Raw genomic sequence first — 25,580 nt, forward strand, 5'->3', positions numbered from 1 at the left:
GGAAGAACTCCGGATCAGAATTGATGATCTGGAATCTGAGCTTCAAACACTGCGGCACATTCGGGAGGGGGGGAGTTACGTGGACGCTTTGTTTCAGGAGGCAGTCACACCTGGGAGATTAAGTAATTCACATTCAGCTAGTGATCAGGCACATCAAAGTGTGACTATAAGTGAAGCAGGTTGGGGGAACCTGAGTTCAGGAGTGGAGGAGCCTCAGCCCTTGACCTTGTCCAACAGGTACAAGATTCTTGCTCCCTGTTCGGATCTGGACAGGATGAGCCAACTGACCAAGGCACCATGGTGCAGAAGGCCATTCAAGAGGGGGGAGCTAATAGACAAGTAGTGGTTATAGGGGATTCTATAATTAGGGGGACAGATAGTATCCTTTGCAAGCCGGATCGGGAGTCTCACATGGTGTGTTGCCTGCCCGGTGCCAGGGTGCGGGACATCTCTGACCGGCTTGAAAGGATATTGGAGCGGGAGGGGGAGGATCCAGTTGTTGTGGTCCACGTTGGTACTAACAACATAGGCAAGACTAGGGTGGAGGACCTGTTTGGGGATTACGAAGCACTCGGCAGGAAATTGAAGCACAGGTCCTCAAGGGTCATAATCTCCGGATTACTGCCCAAGCCACGTGCCAATTGGCATAGGGACAAGAAAATTAGGCAAGTAAACATGTGGCCAAGGGATTGGGGTGGGAAAGAGGGATTCCACTTCATGGGGCATTGGCATCAGTTTTGGAACGGGGGGATCTGTACCGTTGGGACGGTCTCCACCTGAACCGATCAGGTACCAATGTTCTAGCAAAGAGGATAAATAGGGTGGTCAGTAGGACTTTAAACTTCTGAGTTGGGGGGAAGGGAAAGTGAAAGCGACAGGGAGTATGGCGTTAAATGGAAAGATAAGCAGCAGGATAGCATGTGTCCAGGTGGATTTAAAATTGAGGCAGATTGGGAATGCAGAAAAAAGCAAGGATAACTTAGGACATCATATGACTTCCAATATCGCTAATGATAAGAAAGTTAGCATTAAGGCACTTTATCTGAATGCTCGTAGCATTTTTAACAAAGCAGATGAACTAATGGCACAGATCATAGTGAATGATTATGATGTGGTAGGCATCACAGAGACTTGGTTACAGGGGGGTCAGGACTGGCAGTTTAACCTCCAAGGATTTACAACTTATTGAAAAGACAGGGAAGTCAGCAGAGGGGGTGGGGTTGCCTTGTTAGTTAAGAACAAAATTAAATCTATGGCACTGAATGACATAGCGTCGGATGATGTGGAGTCTGTGTGGGTGGAATTGAGGAACCACAAAGGCAAAAAAGCCATAATTGGAGTTGTGTACAGACCTCATAACAGTGGTCAGGACCAGAGACGCAACATGTACTGGGAAATAGAGAAGGCATGTCAGAAAGGCAAGGTCACATTGATCATGGGAGACTTCAATATGCAGGTGGACTGGGTAAATAATGTTGCTAGTGGATCCAAAGAAAGGGAATTCATGGAACGCTTACAGGATGGCTTTTTGGAACAGCTTGTCATGGAGCCCACAAGGGAGCAGGCTATTCTGGACCTAGTGCTTTGCAATGAACCAGACTCTATAAAAGATCTTAAAGTAAGGGAACCCTTAGGAAGTAGCGATCATAATATGGTAGAGTTCAGTCTGGAGTTTGATAGAGAGAAGGCAAAATCGGATGTAATGGTGTTACAGTTAAATAAAGGTAATTATAAGGGCATGAGAGAGGAACTGACAAAAATAGACTGGAAGCAGAGGCTAGCGGGGAAGACAGTAGAGCAAAAATGGCAGGGGTTTGTGGGTATAATTGAGGACACGGTACAGAGGTTCATCCCCAAGAAAAGAAAGATTAGACAACCATGGCTGACAAAGGAAGTCAGGAAATGTATCAAAGAAAAAGAGAGATCCTATAAAGTGGCCAAGAACAGTGGGAAATCAGAAGATTGGGAAGGCTATAAAAACAAACAGAGGATAACAAAGAGAGTAATAAGAAAGGAGAGGATCAAATATGAAGGTAGGCTAGCCGGTAATATTAGAAATGATAGTAAAAGTTTCTTTCAATACATAAGAAACAAACGACAGTAGACATTGGGCCACTTCAAACTGATGCAGGAAGTCTAGTGATGGGAGATAAGGAAATAGCAGGAGAACTTAGCAAGTACTTTGCGTCAGTCTTCACAGTGGAAGACATGAGTAATATCCCAACAATTAAAGGGAGTCAGAGGGCTGAGTTGAGTATGGTTGTCATTACAAAAGAGATAGCGCTAGAAAAGTTAAAAAGTCTTAAAATTGATAAATCTCCTGGCCCCGATGGGATACACCCTAGAGTTCTGAGAGAGGTGGCTGAGGAAATAGCGGAGGCGTTGGTTGAGATCTTTCAAGAGTCACTGGAGTCAGGGAAGGTCCCGGATGATTGGAAGATCGCTGTTGTAACCCTCTTGTTCAAGAAAGGATCAAGACAAAAGATGGAAAATTATAGGCCAATTAACCTAACCTCGGTTGTTGGTAATCCATCATTAAGGATGAGGTTTCGAAATTCTTAGAAGAGCAGAGTCTGATTAGAACAAGTCAACATGGATTTAGTAAGGGGAGGTCATGCCTGACAAACCTGTTGGAATCCTTTGAAGAGGTGACAAGTAGGTTAGACCAGGGAAACCCAGTGGATGTGGTCTATCTAGACTTTCAAAAGGCATTTGATAAGGTGCCACATGGGAGGCTGCTGAGCAAGGTGAGGGCCCATGGTGTTTGAGGTGAGCTACTGGTATGGATTGAGGATTGGCTGTCTGACAGAAGGCAGAGAGTTGGGATAAAAGGTTCTTTTTCGGAATGGCAGCCGGTGACGAGCGGTGTCCCATAGGGTTCAGTGTTGGGGCACAGCTGTTCGCATTATCTATTAATGATCTGGATGAAGGGACTGGGGGCATTCTAGCCAAGTTTGCCGATGATACGAAGTTAGGTGGACAGGCAGGTAGTACTGAGGAAGTGGGGAGGCTACAGAAGGATCTAGACAGACAGTTTGGGAGAGTGGTCCAGGAAATGGCTGATGGAATTCAACGTGAGCAAATGCGAGGTCTTGCACTTTGGCAAAAAGAATAAAAGCATAGACTACTTTCTAAACAGTGAGAAAATTCGTAAAGCCAAAGTACAAAGGGATCTGGGAGTGCTAGTCGAGGATTCTCTAAAGGTAAACATGCAGGTTGAGTCCGTGATTAAGAAAGCGAATGCAATGTTGTCACTTATCTCAAGAGGGTTGGAATATAAAAGCAGTGATGTGCTACTGACACTTTATAAAGCTCTGGTGCTACTGAGACTTTATAAAGCTCTGGTTAGGCTCCATTTGGAGTACTGTGTCCAGTTTTGGTCCCCACACCTCAGAAAGGACATACTGGCACTGGAACGTGTCCAGCGGAGATTCACACAGGTGATCCCTGGAATGGTAGGTCTAACATATGAGGAACGGCTGAGGATCCTGGGATTGTATTCATTGGAGTTTAGAAGATTAAGGGGAGACTTAATAGAGACGTACAAGATAATACATGGCTTGGAAAGGGTGGACGCTAGGAAATTGTTTCCGTTAGGCGAGGAGACTAGGACCCGTGGACACAGCCTTAGAATTAGAGGGGGTCAATTCAGAACAGAAATGCGGAGACATTTCTTCAGCCAGAGTGGTGGGCCTGTGGAATTCATTGCCACAGGGTGCAGTGGAGGCCGGGTCGCTAAATGTCTTCAAGCAGAGATTGATAGATTCTTGTTGTCTCGAGGAATTAGGGGCTACGGGGAGAACGCTGGTAAGTGGAGTTGAAATGCCCATCAGCCAATGATTAAATGGCGGAGTGGACTCGATGAGCCGAATGGCCTTACTTCCACTCCTATGTCTTATGGTCTTATTGTCTTATAACAGCTCACAAACAACGAACAGCCACACTGAGACAACTCACCAGGACGAAGGACCCGATACCCAGCATGAGCAAAACCAATGTAGTGTACAAAATCCCATGCAAGGACTGCACAAAACACTACATAACACAGACCGGAAGACAGCTAGCCATCCGTATCCATGAACACCAACTAGCCACGAAATGAAACGATGCAACCAGCTATCCTCAGTAGCCACACACGCAGATGGCAAGCAACATGAATTCGACTGGGACAACACTACTATTATAGGACAAGCCAAACAGAGAACAGCCAGGGAATTCCTAGAGGCATGGCACTCATCCATAGATTCTATCAACAAACACATCGGCCTGGACCCAATATACCAGCCACTGCAGCGCACAGCTGGAACTGACAACCGGAAGTGGCAGAGACAAACCACTATAAATGCAGAAGGAAACATCACAGAAGCGCTTCACAGGAGGCTCCCAAGCACTGAGGATGTCCCCTAGACAGGGGTGAAACGTCTGCAACACAAATTCCCAACTAGGTGAACAGAACCACAACAACAAGCACCCGAGCTACAAATCTTCTCACAAACATTGTCTATTTATCCTATCCGTGCCCCTCATGACTTTATAAACCTCTAAAAAGTCAGTCCCTGACACTCCAGGGAAAACGTCCCTAGCCTATTCAAGCTCTCCTTATAGCTCAAATCCTCCAACCTTGGCAACATCCTTGTAAATATTTTCTGAACCCTTTCAAGTTTCACAACATCTTTCTGATAGGAAAAAGGCCAGAATTGCAAGCAATATTCCAACATTATTGAGTTTAGGGATAGATGTTTGATTACTCTGGGTCAAGTCAGCATAAGGGGAGGGGAAGTGTTGGTATTCTTAAAATGCATTAAAGTGGACAAGACCCCAGGTCCAGATGGGGTCCATAAGACCATAAGACAGGAGTGGAAGTAGGGCCATTCGGCCCTTCGAGTCCAGTCCGCCATTTAATCATGGCTGATTGGCATTTCAACTCCACTTACCCGCATTCTCCCAGTAGCCTTTCATTCCTTGTGACATCAAGAATTTATCAATCTCTGCCTTGAAGGCATTTAGTGTCCCGGTCTCCACTGCACTCCGCAGCAATGAATTCCACAGGCCCACCACACTCTGGCTGAAGAAATCTCTCCGCATTTCTGTTCTGAATTGACCCCCTCTAATTCTAAGGCTGTGCCCACAGGTCCTAGTCTCCTCGCCTAACAGAAACAATTTCTTAGCGTCCACCCTTTCCAAGCCATGTATTATCTTGTAAGTTTCTATTAGATCTCCCCTTAACCTTCTAAACTCCGATGAGTACAATCCCAGGATCCTCAGCCATTCCTCGTATGTTAGACCTACCATTTCGAGGATCATCCGTGTGAATCTCCGCTGGACACGCTCCAGTGCCAGTATGTCCCTCCTGAGGTGTGGGGCCCAAAACTGGACACAGTACTCCAAATGGGGCCTAACCAGAGCTTTATAAAGTCTCAGTAGCACATCGCTGCTTTTATATTCTAACCCTCTTGAGATAAATGACAACATTGTATTCACTTTCTTTAACACAGATTCAACCTGCATGTTTACCTTTAGAGAATCCTCAACTAGCACTTCCAGATCCGTTTGTACTTTGGCTTTATGAATTTTCTCACGGTTTAGAAAGTAGTCCATGCTTGTATTGTTTTTCCAAAGTGCAAGACCTCTCATTTGCTCATATTGAACTTCATCAGCCATTTCCTGGACCAGTCTTCCAAACTGTCTAGATCCTTCTGCAGCTTCCCCACTTCCTCAGTACTACCTGCCTGTCCACCTATCATCAGCAAACATCACTAGAATGCCCCAATCCCTTCATCCAGATCATTAATATATAACGTGAACAGCTGCGGCCCCAACACTGAACCATGTGGGACACCGCTTGTCACTGGCTGCCATTCCGAAAAAGAACCTTTTATCCCAATTCTCTGCCTTCTGTCAGACAACCATTCCTCAATTCATGCCAGTAGCTCATCTCAAACCCCATGGGCCCTCACCTTACTCAGCATCTTGTGTGGCACCTTATCAAAGGCCTTTTTGCAAGTCTAGATAGACCACATCGACTGGGTTTCCTTGGTCTAATCTACTTGTTACCTCTTCAAAGAATTCTAACAGGTTTGTCAGGCGCAACCGCCCCTTCCTAAATCCATGTTGACTTGTTCTAATCAGACTCTGCTCTTCTAAGAATTTAGAAATCTCATCCTTAATGATGGATTCTAGAATTTTATCAACAACCGAGGTTAGGTTAATTGGCCTATAATTTTCCATCTTTTGTCTTGAACCTTTCTTGAACAATGGGGCTACAACAGCGGTCTTCCAATCATCCGGGACTTTCCCTGACTCCAGTGACTTTTGAAAGCTCTCAACCAACGCCTCCGCTATTTCCTCCGCCACCTCCCTCAGAACTCTAGGATGTAGCCCATCGGGGCCAGGAGATTTGTCAATTTTAAGATCTTTTAGCTTTTCTAGCTTTACCTCTTTTGTAATGGCAACCATACTCCACTCAGCCCCCTGACTCCCTTTAATTGTTGGGATATTACTCATGTCTTCCACTGTGAAGACTGGTGCAAAGTACTTATTAAGTTCTCCAGCTATTTCCTTATCTCCCACCACTAGCCTTCCAGCATCAGTTTGAAGTGGCCCAATGTCTACTTTTGCCTGTCATTTGTTTCTTATGTATTGAAAGAAACTTTTACTATCATTTCTAATATTACTGGCTAATCTACCTGGGTCTATCCCAGGTTACTGAGGGAAGCGAGATAGGAAATAGCTCGGCCCTTAACAGATATCTTTGCAGCATCCTTGAGCATCAGGTTTAAGTTATAAGGAGAGATTGCACAAATTAGGCCTGTTTTTTCTAGAATTTACAGTTGAGGGGTCATCTAAACTAACAGGAAAAGATAGGATAAGTAATGATAAACTGTTTCAACAAATGCCCATTGATGCTAGATCAGTTGTTAATTTTAAATTTGAGAGAGAGGTTTTTATTAAGTATAAGTATTAAGGGATACTGAGAGGCATGGATAAGATAAATAGACAGACTTTTCCCTGGGGTGGGGGAGTCCAGAACTAGAGGACATAGGTTTAGGCTGAGAGGGGAAAGCTATAAGAGAGACCTAAGGGACAACTTTTTCAGAGGGTGGTACATGTATGGAATGAGCTGCCAAAGGAAGTGGTGAAGGCTGGTACAATTGCAACATTTAAAAGGCATTTGGATGGGTATATGAATAAAAAGGGTTTAGAGGGATATGGGCCGGGTGCTGGCAGGTGGGACTAGATTGGGTTGGGATATCTGGTTGGCGTGGATGGGTTGGACTGAAAGGTCTGTTTCCATGCTGTACATCTCTATGACTCCAAGTCTATATGGGCCAAAGGCAGATATATGAAGTTAAGCCACAGAGCAGCCACAGTCCCATTGACTCAGGAGACTGAAATGCCTCCACCTTTGGAGTGACTACATCAATGGAAGATGATTTTCAATGCAGAGAAATGTGAGTTGATGTATTTTGGCAGGATGAACTTTGAAAATCAATACAGAATAGGGAGTATAATTCTTAACAAGGCGTATCTGTGCACAGCTCATTGAAAATAGCAGAACAGGTGAAGAGATTGTTAATAAAGTATACAGTGTTCTTGACTTTATTAATAGGAGTATTGAGTACAAAAGCAAGGAGGTGAGCAGAGTAGTAACCTCAGAATTGCTACCTGTGCCATGTGCTAGTGAGGCTAGGAATAGAGGGTGAATGCAGATGAACACGTGACTGCAGGATTGATGTAGGAGGGGAAGAGTTCACATATGTGGATCATTGGAATACCTTATGGATAAGGTGGGACATATACAAGAAGGATGGGTTGCACCTGAACTGGAGGGGCGTCAATATCCTGGGCAGGAAGTTTGCTGGAGCTCTTTGGGAGGGTTTAAATGAGATTGCAAAGGGGGTGGGAATCAGAGTAATGGATCAAATTCAGACTAGATAATGAATAGCTAGATACAGTGTGCAGAGAGTTTGTGAGGAGGGGTAGGCGCGTGATATGGCAAAGGTGCAATCAGTGTAATGGGTTGAAGTGTGTCTATTCTAATGCAAGAATTATCAGGAATAAGGGTGATGAACTTAGAGCACAGGTGAGTACTTGGAGTTATGATGTGGCCGTTACGGAAACTTGTATATTGCAGGGGTAGGAATGGTTTTGAATGTTCCAGGGTTTAGATGGTTCAAAAGGAATAGGTAGGAGATAAGAGGTGGAGGAGTGGCATTACTAATACGGGATAGTATCGCAGCTGCACAAAGGGAGGTCATAGAGGAGGATTTGTCTAGTGAGCCATTATGGGTAGAAGTCAGAAACTGAAAAGAGCAATCACTTTATTTGGACTTTTCCATAGATTCCCCAATAGCAACAGAGATACAGAGGACTGATTAGGAGGCAGATTTTGGAAAGGTGCAGAAGTAACAGGGTTATTGTCATGGATGACTTTAACTTCCCTAATATTGATTGGAACCTCCTTAGTTCAAATTGTTTGGATGGAGCAGATTTTGTCAGATGTGTTCAGGAAGAATTCCTGACTCAATATGTAGATAGGCCGACTAGAGGGGAGGCTGTATTGGATTTGGTGCTTGGCAACGAACCAGGTCAAATGTCAGGTCTCGTTGTGGGAGAGCATTTCGGTGATAGTGATTACAACTCCCTGACCTTTACTATACTCATGGAGAGGGATAGGAGCAGATGGTATGGGAAAGTATTTGATTTGGGGAGGGGGACTAACAATGCTTTTAGGCAGAAACTGGGATGCCTAAATTGGGAACAGATGTTCTCAGGAAAATGCATAACAGAAATGTGAGTTTGTTTAGGAAGTATTTGCTGATATTGCTAAACAGGTTTGTCCCACTGAGGCAAGGAAGAGATGGTAGGTTGAAAGAACCTTGCGTGACAAGGGATGTGGAACATCTAGTCAAGAGGAAGAAGGAAGCTTATTTAAGGTTGAGGAGGCAAGGATCATACGAGGCTCTAGAGGGTTATAAGGTCGCCAGGAAAGAACTGAAGAATGGACTTCGAGCTGGAAGGAAGCATGTAAAGGTTTTAGCAGGTTAGAAAAAGGAAAACCTTAACCTTAATATTTATGTGAGGAACAAGATAATGGCCAGAGTGAGGGTAGGGCCAGTCAGGAATAGTGGATGGAACTTGCGCTTAGATTTGGAGGAGGTTGGGGAGATTCTTAATGAATACTTTGCTTCAGTATTCACTACTGAGAGGAACCTTGATGTTTCTGAGTTCAGTGTGAAGCAGGCTGATATACTTGAGCAGCTTGATGTTAAGAAGGAGGAAGTGCTGAAAATGTTGAAAATCGTAAGGATAGATAAATCCCTTGGGCCAGACAGGGTATACCCTAGGTTATGACAGGAAGTGAGGGGAAAGATTGCTGTGCCTTTGGTGATGATCTTTGAATCTTCACTGTCCACTGAGTAGTGCCAGATGATTGGAGTTTGGTAAATGTTATTCCCTTGTCTAGATTAGAGTGGTGCTGGAAAAGCACAGCAGTTCAGGCAGCATCAGAGGAGCAGTAAAATCGACGTTTCGGGTAAAAGCCCTTCATCAGGAATACGGCTTTTGCCCACTCTAATCTAGACTCTGGTTTCCAGCATCTGCAGTCATTGTTTTTACCGAAATGTTATTCCCTTGTTCGAGAGAGAATAGAAATAATCCGAAGAATTATAAACTAGTCAGTCTCACGTCTGTGATGGGTAAAGTACTGGAGAAGATTCTGGGGGCAGGATTTATGATTACTTGGAAAACCATAACTTGATTAGAGATAGTCAGCATGGCTTTGTGAGGGACAGGTCATGCCTCTCAAACCTTATTGAAGTCTTTGAGGATGTGACAAAACATATTGATGAAGGTAGAGCAGTGGATGGGGTGTACATGGATATTAGCAAGGCGTTTGATAAGGTTCCCCATGTGGAAGGCTCATTCAGAAAGTAAGGAGGTATGAGATACAGGGAAATCTGGCTGTATGGGTACAGAATTGGCTGGCCCATAGAAGACAGTTGGTTGGTGGTAGATGGAAAGTATTTAGCCTGGAGCTTGGTGACCAGTGGTGTCCTGCAGAGATCGGTTCTGGGACCTCTGCTCTGTGATTTTTATAAATGACTTAGGTGAGGAAGTGGAAGGGTGAGTTAGTAACTTTGCCGAAGACACGAAGATTGATGAAGTGGTATAGTGTGAAGGGCTGTTGTCGGTTGCAACAGGACATTGAAAGGATGAGCTATAGAACATAGAAGGATACAGCGCAGTACAGGCCCTTCGGCCCTCGATGTTGCGCCGACCGAATCCTACCTAACCTATACTAGCCCAATAACTTCCAAATGCCTATCCAATGCCCGCTTAAATGACCATAAAGAAGGAGAGTTCACCACTGATACGGGCAGGGCATTCCATGAACTCACAACCCGCTGTGTGAAGAATCTACCCCTAACATCTGTCCTATACCTACCACCCCTTAATTTAAAGCTATGTCCCCTAGTAACACCTGACTCCATTAGCGGTAAAAGGTTCTTAGTATCTACCCTATCTAAACCCCTAATCATCTTATACACTTCTATCAGATCTCCCCTAAACCTTCTCTTCTCCAATGAGAACAGCCCCAAGTGCCTCAGCCTTTCCTCATAAGATTTTCCTACCATTCCAGGCAACATCCTGGTAAACCTCCTCTGCACTCGTTCTAAAGCTTCCACATCCTTCCTATAGTATGGCGACCAAAACTGCACACAATACTCCAGATGAGGCCTCACCAGAGTCTTATACAACTGCAAAATGACCTCAGGACTCCGGAACTCAATTCCTCTGCCAATAAAGCCCAGTACACCATATGCCTTCCTCACAGAAATGGCAGATGGAGTTCAGTCTGGAAAAGTGTGTAGTAATTCACTTTGGAGGGTCAAATTTGAATGCAGAATACAGGGTTAAAGGCAGAATTCTTGGCAGTGTGGAGGAATAGAGGGATCTTGGAGTCCATGTGCATAGATTCCCCAAGTTGATAGGATTGTCAAGAAGCTATATGGTGTGTTGGCTTTCATTAGGAGGGGGATTGCGTTTAAGAGCCACAAGGTTATGCTGCAACTCTATACAGGAGCTCATTCCTAATGAAAGGCTTTTGCCCCAAATGTCAATTTTCCTGCTGCTCGGATGCTGCCTGACCTGTGCTTTTCCAGCACTGCTCTAATCTAGACTTGTATAAGACACTTGTTGACCTCCCCTTGAGAATTGTGTACAGTTATGGGTAGCAAGGATGGGAATGCATTGGAGTGAGTACAGAAGTGTTTTGTAATAATGGTCCTAAGTATGAGGACAGATTGAAGACTTTGGGACTGTTCTCCTTGGAGAGAGAGAGGCTAGAGGAAACCTGATAAAATTGATCAAAATCATGGACAGGTTGAATAGAGTCTATTGGGATAAATTGTTCCCAATCGGAGCAGGAACAAGCAGGCACAGATTTGAAGTGATCTCCGGGATCCAAGATGGCGGTGACCCAGCAAGTCTGAGTCTATAGTGCTCCTCCCAAGACTTGGGTAAAGTGGGTCACCCACCCCCACCACACTCACCAAATCATTTATAATAGCTGTTTAATTTAATTAGTTACTTAGTATTAAATTTAAACAATCTAATATTTAGTGAAAATGACCAAAGGGAAGGGAGCCCGCAGCTCTCAGCAAGCAGGAACCCCTCCCCCACCCTCTCCAGCTGCAGCTGAGGCGTCCACAGCCGCCCCGGGGGACTTACCTACAGTGGCAAGCCTTGTGGAAATGATCTCCAAGCTGGATGTGAAGATCGACGCCTTTATCAAAGAATCCCGAAATCGATGCGACTCACTCTCGGCCGCGCTGCAGAAGCACGACCGAGACATCCAGGAAATCGAGCGCCGAGTCGGAGGGGCGGAGTTAAAGGCCGTGACCTCCGAGACTACAGCGCAATCGGCTGTGGATCAGGTCCGGACTCTCGAACAGCGAGTACGGACCTTGGAGAATTACATTGACGACCTTGATAATCGAGGTCGTTGAAAAAATATTCATTTGCTGGGCCTTCCTGATCGGGAAGAGGAAGACTAGCTTACAGCATTCCTCGAGCAGTGGCTGCCACAGCTTTTAAATTTGGAAGCTGGATCAGGCCAGGTAAGGGTGGGATGGGCCTAACCGGTCGCAATACGCGGGCCCGGCTCGAACCAGCGCCCGCGCCCGGTCCTGTTCTGGCTGCAGAGCTATAAGGAGAGGCACATACTCCTAGAAGCTTCTAGAAATCTTGGAAAAGACCCCCAAGCTATGATCTATAAAGGATCCAAGATCATGTTATTCCAGGACTTTTCCCCAGTTCTGGTCCGAAAGAGGAAGGCATTCGACGAGGCGAAGAAGCGTTTAAGGGACTTAAATATTCAGTACTCGCTACCCAGCGACACTACGCTTTAACCATGAAGGATCCGTGTATAACTTCGGATCGCCAGAAAAAGCTAAGGAATTCTTGGACTCTCTTAGATAAACTGTAAGAGATAATGGATGTTGGTTTGGTTTGGTTCCCCCCATTTTGGTTTATATCCTCCCCCCTTTTTTTTCCTTACCGTACTGAAGTGATCTCCAAAAGAAACAAAGGTGAAGTGAGGAGAAACCTTTTCACTCCTCAAATAGTTCAGGAATGGAATGTATTGCCTGGAAATGAGGTGAATGCAGAATCAAATGCAGCATTCAAGAAGCACTTGGTGATTATTTGGATAAAAATAATATGCAGGGGTAGAGGGGGAAATGAAGCAGGAGATTGGCACTAGGTTATGATACTAATTTTGTGGACCAGTGCAGGCATATTGGGCCAAATGGTCGTCTCCTGTGCTGTAACGCTTGTTTTTTTGTGATGGATATTCCAGCTTTTCAGTTGCATTCAATTATCTTTCTGATATGCAATGGAGTTGCAAGTGTGGTGGTTGTGTGATGTGGACTATGGGAAGAGATTATGGGATTAAATCTGCTTGGTAAAATAGCTTTTCATCATTTGTGTTTTTCTGACTTTCTTCACAGGTAGCTTTACTCAATCCAATCCAGAATCCACAGTTGGAGCTGGCGATTGTGATGCTCATAGTTCCTTTTTTTGTCAATGTAAGTAGCCCTTTCAGACTGACCTTTACTAAAGGTACCTGAACTGAGCCACTTGAATGAGTTCCTTGTTTTTGGCATTAACTGATTAGGTGCAAGAATTTCAAGTGGGATTAGGTAATTCAGCTCAAGCTTGCTCCACTACTAGATATGATCATGGCTGATCTGATTATGGCCTCAACTCCACTTTTCCATCTGTCCATCCTAACCTGTGACTCTCCTTGCGGAATTAAAGCCTAACTAACTCAGCTGTGAATATATTCAGTGACTGTTTTCTGAGGAAAAGAATTCAACAGATTAATGATCTTTTGAGAGAGAAAATTTCCTTTTCTCAGTATTAAATGGGAGACTCCTAATTTTTTTAACCTAGTTCTGATATAGAAGACAACTGTAAATGATGATAACAAACTTGGTATGTTGTCTATATCTTTTGAAAGTTGAAACGTTTGATTTCTGGAAACTCCGGTCCTCATTACTTTATATTCAATAGCATGAATTTGTGAACCAAATTGAAGTCGTCATGTTTGAGCAACTAGAAAGTGAACTTTTTTGCAGAGTTGGTGTAGAGGCAGCCAAATGCTCTATCATGTCTGTCGTAGCTTTCCAAGTGAGCATTATGGCTTGGTACTCTTCATCTGCCTTTTGCTCATAAACCTATACATTGTTTCTGCTTAAATAGTCATCCAGTACCACCTTGAATGCCTTACTTCAACCTGCCTTCTTTGTATTTCCATGCAGTGCATTCCAGGCCAAACCACTCGCTGAGTGAAAAAGATGTTTCTGCCATCACATGTTGTGCAGTTTTGGAATCCACATTATAGGAAGGATGTGATTGCACTGAAGAGAGTGCAGAGGAGATTTACCAGGATGTTGCCTGGGCTGAAGAGTTTTAGTTATGAATTAGAATTAGCATTAGAATTCCTACAGTGTGGAAAACAGGCCCCTCGGCCCAACGAGTCCACACTGCCCCTCCAAGGAGTATCCCACCCAGACCCATTACCCTACATTTCCCCTGGCTAATGCATCTAATCAATACATCCCTGAACACTGGACAATTTTAGCATGGTCGATTCACCTAACCTGTACATCTTTGGAGGAAACTGGAGCACCCAGAGGAAATCCATGCAGACATTGGAAGAATGTGCAAATTTCATGCAGACAGTTACCTGAGGCTGGAATCGAACTTTGTGAGGCAACAGTGCTAACCACTGAGCCACCGTGCTGCCCCCAAGATTAATTGGATAGATTGGAATTGTTTTCTTTAGAGCAAAGAAGACTGAGGAGGGACATTTGAGATATGTAAGATTATGAGGAGCATAGATAGGCTAGACTGGAAGAAACTTTTCCCCATCGTGCAGGGGAATGCACAAAGGGGAAAATGACCCCTCATAATTTAATGTAAGGAATAGGAGGTTAGGTTTAGAGGAGTTGTGAGGTAACTATTTTCACCTAGAGGGTGTGGAAATCTGGAATTCGTTGCCTGTAGGGGTGGCAGAGGGCAAAACCCTCAAAACATTTAAATATTTAGATATGCACCTGTAATGTTTGTTTTTTCACCAGTGCAGACTTGATGGGACAATGGACCCTCTCAAACTCTGATGCATTTGCTAAACTTACATGTCAGTTTATATCTATGTTGTCTCATTCTTGTTCCTTTTGAGAGAACCGTTCTATTCTATCCAGCCACTCGTGGTTTTGAAAACCTTTATCTTAGCCTTCTCTCCAAGGAGGACAGTTACATCTTCAGTCTATCCTCAAAGCTGAAGCATCTCTTCTTCCAACCATTCTTGTAAATCTCTTCTGCAGTATGTTCATACCCTACCTATAGTGTTGCATCTAGAACTGTCTATGGTTCTCTAGCTGAAGTTCAACGAGTGTCTTGCACAAATTGAAAATTACCTCCTTGCTGTTTCGTACTGTGCCCCATTAATAAAGCCCAGTTACCTTATTAACTGTTCTCTCGACCTGTCCTGCTTCCTTCAATAATCTGTGCAAATAGACACCCAGGTTCCTGTCCTGCTGCACTCCTTTAGAGTTTTATCCCTTATTTTACATTTTCTATCCATGTTCTTCCTACCAAAATACATCACCTTAGATTTGTCTGCATTGAACTTCAAACTTTATTTTGGTGAAGTATAGATATGCTTGAACCATGGCAATCTCAGTCTGTTTGTTTTATTTAACACTGTCTGAATATAAAGTAAAGCAACAAAGTAGATAATAAGGACCACAAAAATTGAATATGAAACAAACCTTAGAAGCAATATAGACATTGATGCAAAGCATTTCGCAATTGAGTGAGAAGAAAGAGGGTGATGAGGTGGTAATTTGAGCCACATAAGCTGATATTCGTGATATTAGCAAGCAAAGTAAAGCAATAATGCCTTTGCAACTGTAAATATGATAGTCAGCATGTTCGACATAGAACAGTACAGCACAGTACTGGTCCTTTGGCCCTCAATGTCGTGTCAGCCTTTTATCCTCTTTTAAGGTCGGACTAACCTACATACCCTTTATTGTACTATCTTCCATGTGCCTGTCCAAGAGTTGCTTAAATGTCCCCAATGTATCTAACTCTACTACCACTGCTGACTGTGCTTCCATACACCCACCATACACTGTAAAGATTGTGCCTCTGACATCGCCCCAAACCTTCCTTCAAACACCTGAAAATTATGCCCCCTCATGATAGCCATTTCCGCCCTGGGAAATAAGTCTCTGGCTATCCACTCTATCTATGCCCATCATCATCATGTACACTTCAATCAAGTCCCCTCTCGTCCTTCTTTGCTCCAGTGAGCAAAGCCCTAGCTCCCTCAACCTTTCTTCATAAGACATGCCCTCCAGTCCAGGCAACATCCTAGCAAATCTCCTCTGCACTCTCTAAAGCTTCCACATCTTTCCTACAATGAGGCGACCTCATTGTAGCTGAACACAATATTCCAAGTGTAGTCTAACCAAGGCTTGATGAGCTGCAACATAAATTTGTGGCTCTTAAACTCAATCCCTCTGCTAACGGATTGGAGGCAGATGTTTTCAGGTAAAGGGATGGCTGGAAAATGAGAAGCCTTCAGAAATGAGATAACAAGAATCCAGAGAAAGTATATTCCTGTCAGGGTGAAAGGGAAGGCTGGTAGGTATAGGGAATGCTGGATGACGAAAGAAATTGAGGTTTTGGTTAAGAAAAAGAAGGAAGCATATGTCAGGTATAGACAGGATAGATCGAGTGAATCCTTAGAAGAGTATAAAGAAAGTAGGAGTATACTTAAGAGGGAAACCGGGGACATGAGATAGCTTTGGCAAATGGAATTAAGGAAAATACAAAGGGCTTTTACAAATATACTATGGACAAAAGGGTAACTAGGGAGAGAATAGGACCCCTCAAAGATCAGCAAGGCATCCTTTGTGTGGAGCCACAGAAAATGGGTGAGACACTAAATGAATATTTTGCATCAGTATTTACTGTGGAAAAGGATATGGAAGATATAGACTGTAGGGAAATAGATGGTGACATCTTGCAAAATGTCCAGATTACAGAGGAGGAAGTGCTGGATGTCTTGAAACGGGTAAAGGTGGATAAATCCCCAGGACCCGATCAGGTGTACCCGAGAACTCTGTGGGAAGCTAGAGAAGTGATTGCTGGGCCTATTGCTGAGATATTTGTGTCATGGATAGTCACAGGTGAGGTGCCGGAAGACTGGAGGTTGGCAAACGTGGTGCCACTGTTTAAGAAGGGCGGTAAAGACAAGCCAGGGAACTATAGACTGGTGAGCCTGACATCAGTGGTGGGCAAGTTGTTGGAGGGAATCCTGAGGGACAGGATGTACATGTATTTGGAAAGGCAAGGACTGATCAGGGATAGTCAACATGGCTTTGTGCGTAGGAAATCATGTCTCACAAACTTCATTGAGTTTTTTTGAAGAAGTAACAAAGAAGATTGAGGGCAGAGCAGTAGATGTGATCTATATGGACTTCAGTAAGACGTTCGACAAGGTTCCCCATGGTAGACTGATTAGCAAGGTTAGATCTCATGGAATACAAGGAGAACTAGCCATTTGGATACAGAACTGGCTCAAAAGTAGAAGACGGAGGGTGGTAGTCGAGCTTTGACAAAGGGTCAGTTAGACTTGAAACGTAAGTCCTTTTCTCTCCTTACAGGAGCTGCCAGACCTGCTGAGATTTTCTAGCATTTTCTCTTTTAGTTTCAGATTCCAGCATCTGCAGTAATTTGCTTTTAGCCAGTGGTGGTAGAGGGTAGTTTTTCAGACCGGAGGCCTGTGACGAGTGGAGTGCCACAAGGATTGGTGCTGGACCCTCTACTTTTTGTCATTTACATAAATGATTTGGATGCGAGCAGAAGAGGTACAGTTAGTAAGTTTGCAAATGACACCAAAGTTGGAGTGTAGTGGACAGCAAAGACGGTTACCTCAGGTTACAACAGGATCTTGACCAGGTGGGCCAATGGGTTGAGAAGTGGCAGATGGATTTTAATTCAGATAAATGCGAGGTGCTGCGTTTTGGGAAAGCAAACCTTAGCAGGACTTATGCACTTAATGATCAGGTCCTAGGGAGTGTGGCTGAACAAAGAGACCTTGGAGTGCAGGTTCATAGCTCCTTGAAAGTGGAGTTGCAGGTAGATAGGATAGTGAAGAAGGTGTTTGGTGTGCTTTCCTTTATTGGTCAGAGTATTGAGTACAGGGATTGGGAGGTCATGTTGCGGCTGTACAGGACATTGGTTAGGCCACTGTTGGAATATTGCGTGCAATTCTGGTCTCCTTCCTATCGGAAGGATGTTGTGAAACTTGAAAGGCTTCAGAAAAGATTTACAAGGATGTTGTCAAGGTTAACATAGAACATAGAAAAATACAGCGCAGTACAGGCCCTTCGGCCCTCGATGTTGCACCGATGCAAGCCCACCTAACCTACACTAGCCCACTTTCCTCCATATGCCTATCCAATGCCCGTTTAAATGCCCATAAAGAAGGAGAGTCCACCACTGCTACTGGCAGGGCATTCCATGAACTCACGACTCTCTGAGTAAAGAATCTACCCCTAACATCTGTCCTGTACCTATCACCCCTTAATTTAAAGCTGCGCCCCCTCATAATATCTGACTCCATATGTGGAAAAAGGTTCTCATGGTCAACCCTATCTAAACCCCTCATCATCTTGTACACCTCTATCAAGTCACCCCTAAACCTTCTTTTCTCCAATGAAAACAGCCCCAAATGCCTCAGCCTTTCCTCATACGATCTTCCTACCATACCAGGCAACATCCTGGTAAACCTCCTCTGCACCCGTTCCAGTGCCTCCACATCCTTCCTATAGTATGGCGACCAAAACTGCACACAATACTCCAGATGCGGCCGCACCAGAGTCTTATACAACTGCAACATGACCTCAGGACTCCGGAACTCAATTCCTCTACCAATAAAAGCCAGTACACCATATGCCTTCTTCACAGCATTATTTACCTGGGTGGCAACTTTCAGAGATCTGTGTACATGGACACCAAGATCCCTCTGCTCATCCACACTACCAAGTATCCGACCATTAGCCCAGTACTCCATCTTCTTGTTACTCATACCAAAGTGAACCACTTCACACTTAGCTACATTGGACTCCATTTGCCACCTTTCTGCCCAGCTCTGCAGCTTATCTATATCCCGCTGTAACCTGCCACATCCTTCCTCACTGTCAACAACTCCACCGACTTTCGTATCATCCGCAAACTTGCTCACCAACCTTCTAGCCCCTCCTCCAGGTCATTTATAAAAATGACAAACAGCAATGGTCCTAAAACACATCCTTGCGGAACACCGCTGGTAACTGCACTCCAAGATGAACCAATACCATCAACTACTACCTTCTGTCTTCTTCCAGCCAGCCAATTGCTAATCCAAACCTCCAACTCCCCCTCAATGCCATACCTCTGTAATTTTTGCAGTAGCCTACCATGGGGAACCTTATCAAACGCCTTACTAAAATCCATATACACCACATCTACCGCTTTACCCTCGTCCACCTCCTTAGTCACCTTCTCAAAGAATTCAATAAGGTTTGTGAGGCATGACCTGCCCTTCACAAAACCATGCTGACTATCCTTGATCACATTATTCCTATCCAGATGTTCGTAAATCCTATCCCTTACAATTCTCTCTAAGACTTTGCCCACAACAGAGGTAAGACTCACCGGCCTATAGTTACTAGGGTTATCCCTACTCCCCTTCTTGAACAAGGGAACCACATTTACTATCCTCCAGGTTGGAGGATTTGAGCTACAGGGAGAGGCTGAACAGGCTGGGGCTGTTTTCCTTGGAGCGTCAGAGGCCTGGTGGGGTGACCTTATAGAGGTTTACAAAATTATGAAGGGCATGGATAGGATAAATAGACAAAGTCTTTTCCTTGTGGTCGGGGAGTCCAGAACTAGAGGGCATAGGTTTAGGGTGAGAGGGGAAAGATATAAAAGAGACCTAAGGGGCAACTTTTTCATGCAAAGGGTGGTATGTGTATGGAATGAGCTGCCAGAGGATGTGGTGGAGGCTGGTGCAATTGCAACATTTCAGAGGCATTTGGATGGTTATATGAATAGGAAGGGTTTGGAGGGATATGGGCCGGGTGCTGGCAGTTCGGACTAGATTGGGTTGGGATGCCTGGTCGGCATGGACAGGTTGGACCGAAGGGTCTGTTTCCATGCTGTACATCTGTCTCTATAATGAAAGCTAACACAACATAACTCTTTTTAACAACACTGTCAAGGCATGTCAAGGAAACCACTATTGAATTGGGAATGGAGACAGTACAAGCTGACAGGTGGGACTAGATTGGTTGGGATATCTGGTCAGCATGGACGTGTTGGACCGAAGCGTCTGTTTCCATGTTGTACATCTCTATGACTCTGACTCTGTTATTGGAGAAAATAATATTACTAAAGGCTAACAAATCCTCAAATAGAGCAGGTTTACTTTCCTGATTGCCAAATGCAGCAGCATTTATCAAGCTGCAAGGAAAATTGGCCAGATTTATCCTGTCCACCAAAAGCAGGAAAAATGTGACCCACTAATTACTGCCCTGTCAGTGTGCTTAACCTTTATTAGAGTCATAGAGTCCTACAGCACGGGGACAGGCCTTTTGGGCCAAAGTGTCCATGCTGATCAAAATGTCCATCCACACCAACCCCATTTACCTGCACTCAGCCCAAATCCTTCTAATCCTTTCCTATCCATATATTTGCAAAAGTGCCTTTTAAATGTTGTTAATGTACATGCCTCAACCACTTCTGCTGGCGCTCATTCCATATGTGTACCCTCTGAGTAAAGGACTTCTCCCTCAGGTTTTCTTTTATTCTTTCCCCTCTAATTTTAAGCTGATGTCCTCTCGTCCTCGATTACCCAACCTTGGGAAAAAAACTAAGTGCATTCACCCTATCCATGCCTGTCATGATCTTATACACCTCTATTAGGTTCCCTTCAGTCTCTTATGCTCTGAAGAAAAAAGTCCTAGCTTGTCCAATCTCTCCCTATAACTTAGACCATTGAGTCTAGGTGACATCTTGTAAATTTCTTCTGCGCTCTTTCTAATTTAATAACATACTTCCTATAACTGCATGACTAAAACTGAACACAACACTCCAAGTTGCGGCCTCACCAATGTCCTGTAAAACTGCAACGTAACTGCCCAACTTCTATACTTAGTGTCCTGTCTGATGAAAGCCAGTATGCCGAAAGCCGCCTTCACTGCTCTGTCTACCTGTAACTCCACTTTCAGGGAACTCTGAACCTGAATTCCAAGATCTCTGTGTTCCACTACACACTGCTTAAGGCCCTACCATTCACCATAAAACTTGATTTGACTTTCCAAAACACAAGATCTCACACCTATCTATATTAAACTCCTATTCCCATTTCTCAGCCCACTTCCCCAGCTGATCAAGGTCCTGCTGCAATTTCTGATAACCTTCCTCATTGTCCACAATACCACCTATTTTAGTGTCATAAGAAAACTTATTAATCATGCCTTGTGCATTCTCATCCAAATCATTGCTATAGATAACAAACAGTAATTGACGCAGCACTGACCCCTGAGGCACTCCATTAGTCACAGTTCTCTAGTCCAACAAGCATTTTTCCACTATTACCTTCTGCTTCCTACCATCAAGCCAATTTTAATCTAATTTGTCAGTTTGTGCTGGATTCCATGCGATCTAACCTTCCAGAAATGCCTACCATGTGGAACCTTGGGAAAGGCCTTAATGAAATCCATATAGACTGTGTCTACTGCCCTGCCCTCGTCAATCTTCCTGGTCACTTTATCCAAGAATTCAAACAAATTTGTGAGGCATGATCTCCCACTCACAAAGCCTTCAGTTTGGGAGAAGATTTGTAGCTCGGGTTGCTCGTTGTTGTGATTCTGTTCACCGAGCTGGAAAATTGTGTTGCAGACGTTTCATCCCCTGTCTAGGTGACATCCTCAGTGCTTGGGAGCCTCCTGTAAAGCGCTTCTGTGATGTTTCCTCCGGCATTTATAGTGATTTGTACCTGCCGCTTCCGGTTGTTAGTTCCAGCTGTCTGCTGCAGTGGCCGGTATATTGGGTCCAGGTCGATGTGCTTATTGATTTAATCTGTGGATGAGTGCCATGGCTCTAGGAATTCCCTGGCTGTTTTCTGTTTGACTTGTCCTATAATAGTAGTGTTGTCCCAGTCGAACTCATGTTGCTTGTCATCTGCGTGTGTGGCTACTGAGGATAGCTGGTCGCGTCATTTCGTTTTGTGGCTAGTTGGTGTTCATGGATACGGATGGCTGTTTGTCCTATGTAGTGTTTTGTGCAGTCCTTGCACGGGATTTTGTACACTACGTTGGTTTTGCTCATGCTGGGTATTGGGTCCTTCGTCCTGGTGTGTTGTCTGAGAATGGCTGTTGGTTTGTGTGCTGTTATGAGTCCTAGTGGTCGCAGTAGTCTGGCTGTCAGTTCAAAAAGATTTTTGATGTATGGTAGTGTGGCTAGTCCTTTGGGTTGTGGCATGTCCTTGTTCTGTTGTCTTTCCCTTAGGCATCTGTTGATGAAATTTCAGGGGTATCCGTTTTTGGCGAATACATTGTATAGGTGTTCTTCTTCCTCTTTTTGCTGTTCTGGTGTGCTGCAGTGTGTTGTGGTCCTTTTGAACAGTGTCTTGATGCAACTTCTTTTGTGTGTCTTGGGGTGGTTGCTTTCGTAGTTTAGGACACACACAGACCAAGTCCTGAACTATGAAAGCAACCACCCCAAGACACACAAAAGAAGATGCATCAAGACAATGTTCAAAAGAACCACAACACACTGCAGCACACCAGAACTGCAAAAAGAGGAAGAAGAACACCTATACAATGTATTCGCCAAAAACGGATACCCCCGAAATTTCACAGAAGCGCTTCACAGGAGCCTCCCAAGCACTGAGAATGTCACCTAGACAGGGGACGAAACGTCTGCAACACAAATTCCCAGCTCGGCGAACAGAACCACAACAGCTCTCGGTGCCTAACTGACTACTCCTAATCAAACCCTGTCTTTCCAAATTTGTAACAACCTTGCTATATTCCTTTTTCCTGGGGTGCTTCAGTGGAGATAGACTTTGCCTGGCACTGCAGTGGGCAAACTGCTGATTCTTGGAGGTCTTGGGATCTGGTGGTTTTTGGATCTAATATTGCTCATTACAGGAGATCTGATGCCCAGTGATGGCAGCAACTGGTGCACTTACTACTGAAAATGTATTTCATCTGGAGTCTAAGAATTTTCTGTATTTGATGGTGGAGAAGGACAAAGAACATGGGAGTCTTTGTTTGTGTCTTTTCCTGGAGTAGATCAATTTGTTTGGATGGATAGCAAATCCTCGAACGTGGACATTTGCTGGATTTTTCATCCTCCTCATGTTTAACTTGTATTCCTCAGGGGATACACAAGATTATAATGTCTCAGATTGGAATAGCTTATGTGTCATTTTTACCAAGTCTGTAAATATACGTGTTGCAATCATGCTTTTCTGAACTTCACTGAGTTTTTAAATTTGCACTATAGAAAATGTGTTTATCAACCAAAGCATACTGTAACATTAGATAGAAATTGTGTACTTCTGTAACACTTAAACCAGGTTGAATTTTTTAATTGACAAGTGTCCGTTGTTTCACAACACTTGGGACAAGCAATGCATGCTCAATTTGAAATTTAACTGGTTGATGTTTTAATGGCTGGGGAATTCAATACCGAAAAATGTTCGATGGAGTGTAAGTTCAAATCTGGTTTAAAGTCATGTTTAGAACTTGTGTAAAATTTATATTGTCAGACAATTTGTTAACAGCATTGTGTGCTATTTAAGATAGGAAGCCACCTGAGGCAAAACTGCTCATATTTTGGAGGTGGAAATGTAGCCAATAAACTATTTATTTCTTTGAATTTAAAAAAAAGGCTAGCACAGTGGCTCAGTGGTTAGCACTGCTGCCTCACAGTGCCACGGAGCCTGGTTCATTTCCCGCCTTGGGCAACTGCCAGTGTGGAGTTTGCACATTCTCCCCGTGTCTGTGTGGGTTTCCTCCGGGTGCTCTGGTTTCCTCCCAGGAAAGGTTAGGTAAATTGGCCATGCTAATTTGCCTGTAGTGTTATGTGCATTAGTCGGGGTAAATGTAGGGGAGTGAGTCTGGGTGGGTTGCTGTTTGGAGGGTCAGTGTGGACTTGTTGGGCCAAAGGGCCTGTTCCCACACTGTAGGGAATCTAATCTAATCTAAAATGCATGTACGTCTTATCCCTCCGAACCTTCTCAAGTAACTTACTCACCACCGATGTTAACTTTACTGTTCTATAGTTCCCAGGCTTTTCTTTACAGCCTTTCTTGAATAATGGCACAATATTCGCTACCCTCCTGTCTTAGGGACCTCACCCGTGGCTAACGATGATGCAAAAACATCAGCCAGGGTCCCCGCAATTTCTTCTCTAGCGTCTTGCAGTGTTCTTGGGTATACCTGGTAAGGATCAAGAGATTTGTTTTCTAGATTCCCTACAGTGTGGAACCAGTCCACTCCGACCCTCTAGGAGAAAGTGAGGACTGCAGATGCTGGAGATCAGAGCTGAATATGTGTGTTGCTGGAAAAGCGCAGCAGGTCAGGCAGCATCCAAGGAGCAGGAGAATCGACGTTTCGGGCATGAGCCCGAAAGAAGAAGGGCTCATGCCCGAAATGTCGAGTCTCCTTCTCCTTGGATGCTGCCTGACCTGCGCTTTTCCAGCAACATATTCACACCAACCCTCTGAAGAGTAACCCACCCAGACCCATTTCCCTCTTACTAATGCACCAAACGCTATGGGCAATTTAGCATGGCCGATTCACCTGGCCTGCACATCTTTGGACTGTGGGAGGAAACCAGATCATCCGGAGGTAACCCACACAGACAAAGAGAGAATGTGCAAACTCCACACAGACCTGAGGCTGGAATTGAACCTGGGACCCTGGTGCTGTGAGGCAGCAATACTAACCACTGAGCCACCGTGCTGCTCCATCTTCTTATCTTCTAATACGTTCAACACCCATCTCTACTGTGATATGGACATTTTCCCAAGATATCATCACTAACTTCCAAGTTCCCAAGTCTTCATGTCTTTCTCCATGGTAAACACACAGAAATATTATTCGAGAACCTCGCCCATCTCCTGCAGTTCTACACATACATGTCCACTTTGGTCTTTGAGCGGCCTTATTCTCTCTCTTTCATTATTCTTTTTCCTTTAATATTCCTAAAGTGTCTCTTTGGATTCACCCTAATCTCAGCCAAGGCTATCTCGTGCCCCTTTCGCTTTCCTGATTTCCTCCTTTGGTAAACTCCTGTATTCCCTTTATACCTCCAGGGATTCCCTTGATCCCAGCTGCCTGTACTTGAGCCATGCCTCCTTTTTTTTTCTGGTCAAAGCCTCCATATCTCTTGTCATCCGGGGTTCACTATTCCTGCCAACTTTGCCCTTCACCGTCAGGAATATAATAGACCTTGACTTCTAGCTATCTCACTTTTCAAGGCTTCCTACTTGCCAGAGGTCCCTTTGCCTGCAAACAAACTACGCCAATCAACCCCTGCAAGCTCCTATCTAATTTCATCAAAATTTGCCAGTCCCCAATTTAGAACTTAAACCTATGGACCAGTTTTGTCCATCTCCATAACTATTTTAGAATTAATATAACTATGATCACTGGTCCCAAAGTGCTCCCCCATTGTCACCTCCGTCACCTATCCTGCCCTATTTCCCAAAAGTAGGTCAAGTTTTGCCCCTTCTCGAGTAGAACCCTTTATATACTGCTTGAAGAAGCTTTTCTGAACGCACTTAAATTCCACCCCATCTGAGCACTTAACCCTCTGGCAGTCCCAGTCTACGTTAGTAAAATTAAAATCCCCTACTATGACAACCCTATTGCTCCTGCAAATCTCCTCAATCTCCCTGCATATTTGTTCATCTAATTCCCGTTGACTATTTGGGTCCT

The 25,580-nt window shown here is 44.3% G+C and overlaps 1 protein-coding gene across 1 annotated transcript in view; it reads left to right on the forward strand.

Moving 5' to 3' along the window:
* Positions 1–25,580, forward strand: part of stimate (STIM activating enhance) — a 141,741-nt gene that overhangs the window by 94,423 nt on the left and 21,738 nt on the right. Inside the window, exon 6 of the mRNA XM_060835268.1 lies at positions 13,014–13,091. Within this exon, the coding sequence (XP_060691251.1) occupies positions 13,014–13,091 (78 nt within the window). The remainder of the gene's footprint in view (positions 1–13,013; positions 13,092–25,580) is intronic.

Source organism: Hemiscyllium ocellatum, chromosome 14, assembly GCF_020745735.1.
Source record: "Hemiscyllium ocellatum isolate sHemOce1 chromosome 14, sHemOce1.pat.X.cur, whole genome shotgun sequence".
In the NCBI taxonomy this organism is placed as follows: domain Eukaryota; kingdom Metazoa; phylum Chordata; class Chondrichthyes; order Orectolobiformes; family Hemiscylliidae; genus Hemiscyllium; species Hemiscyllium ocellatum.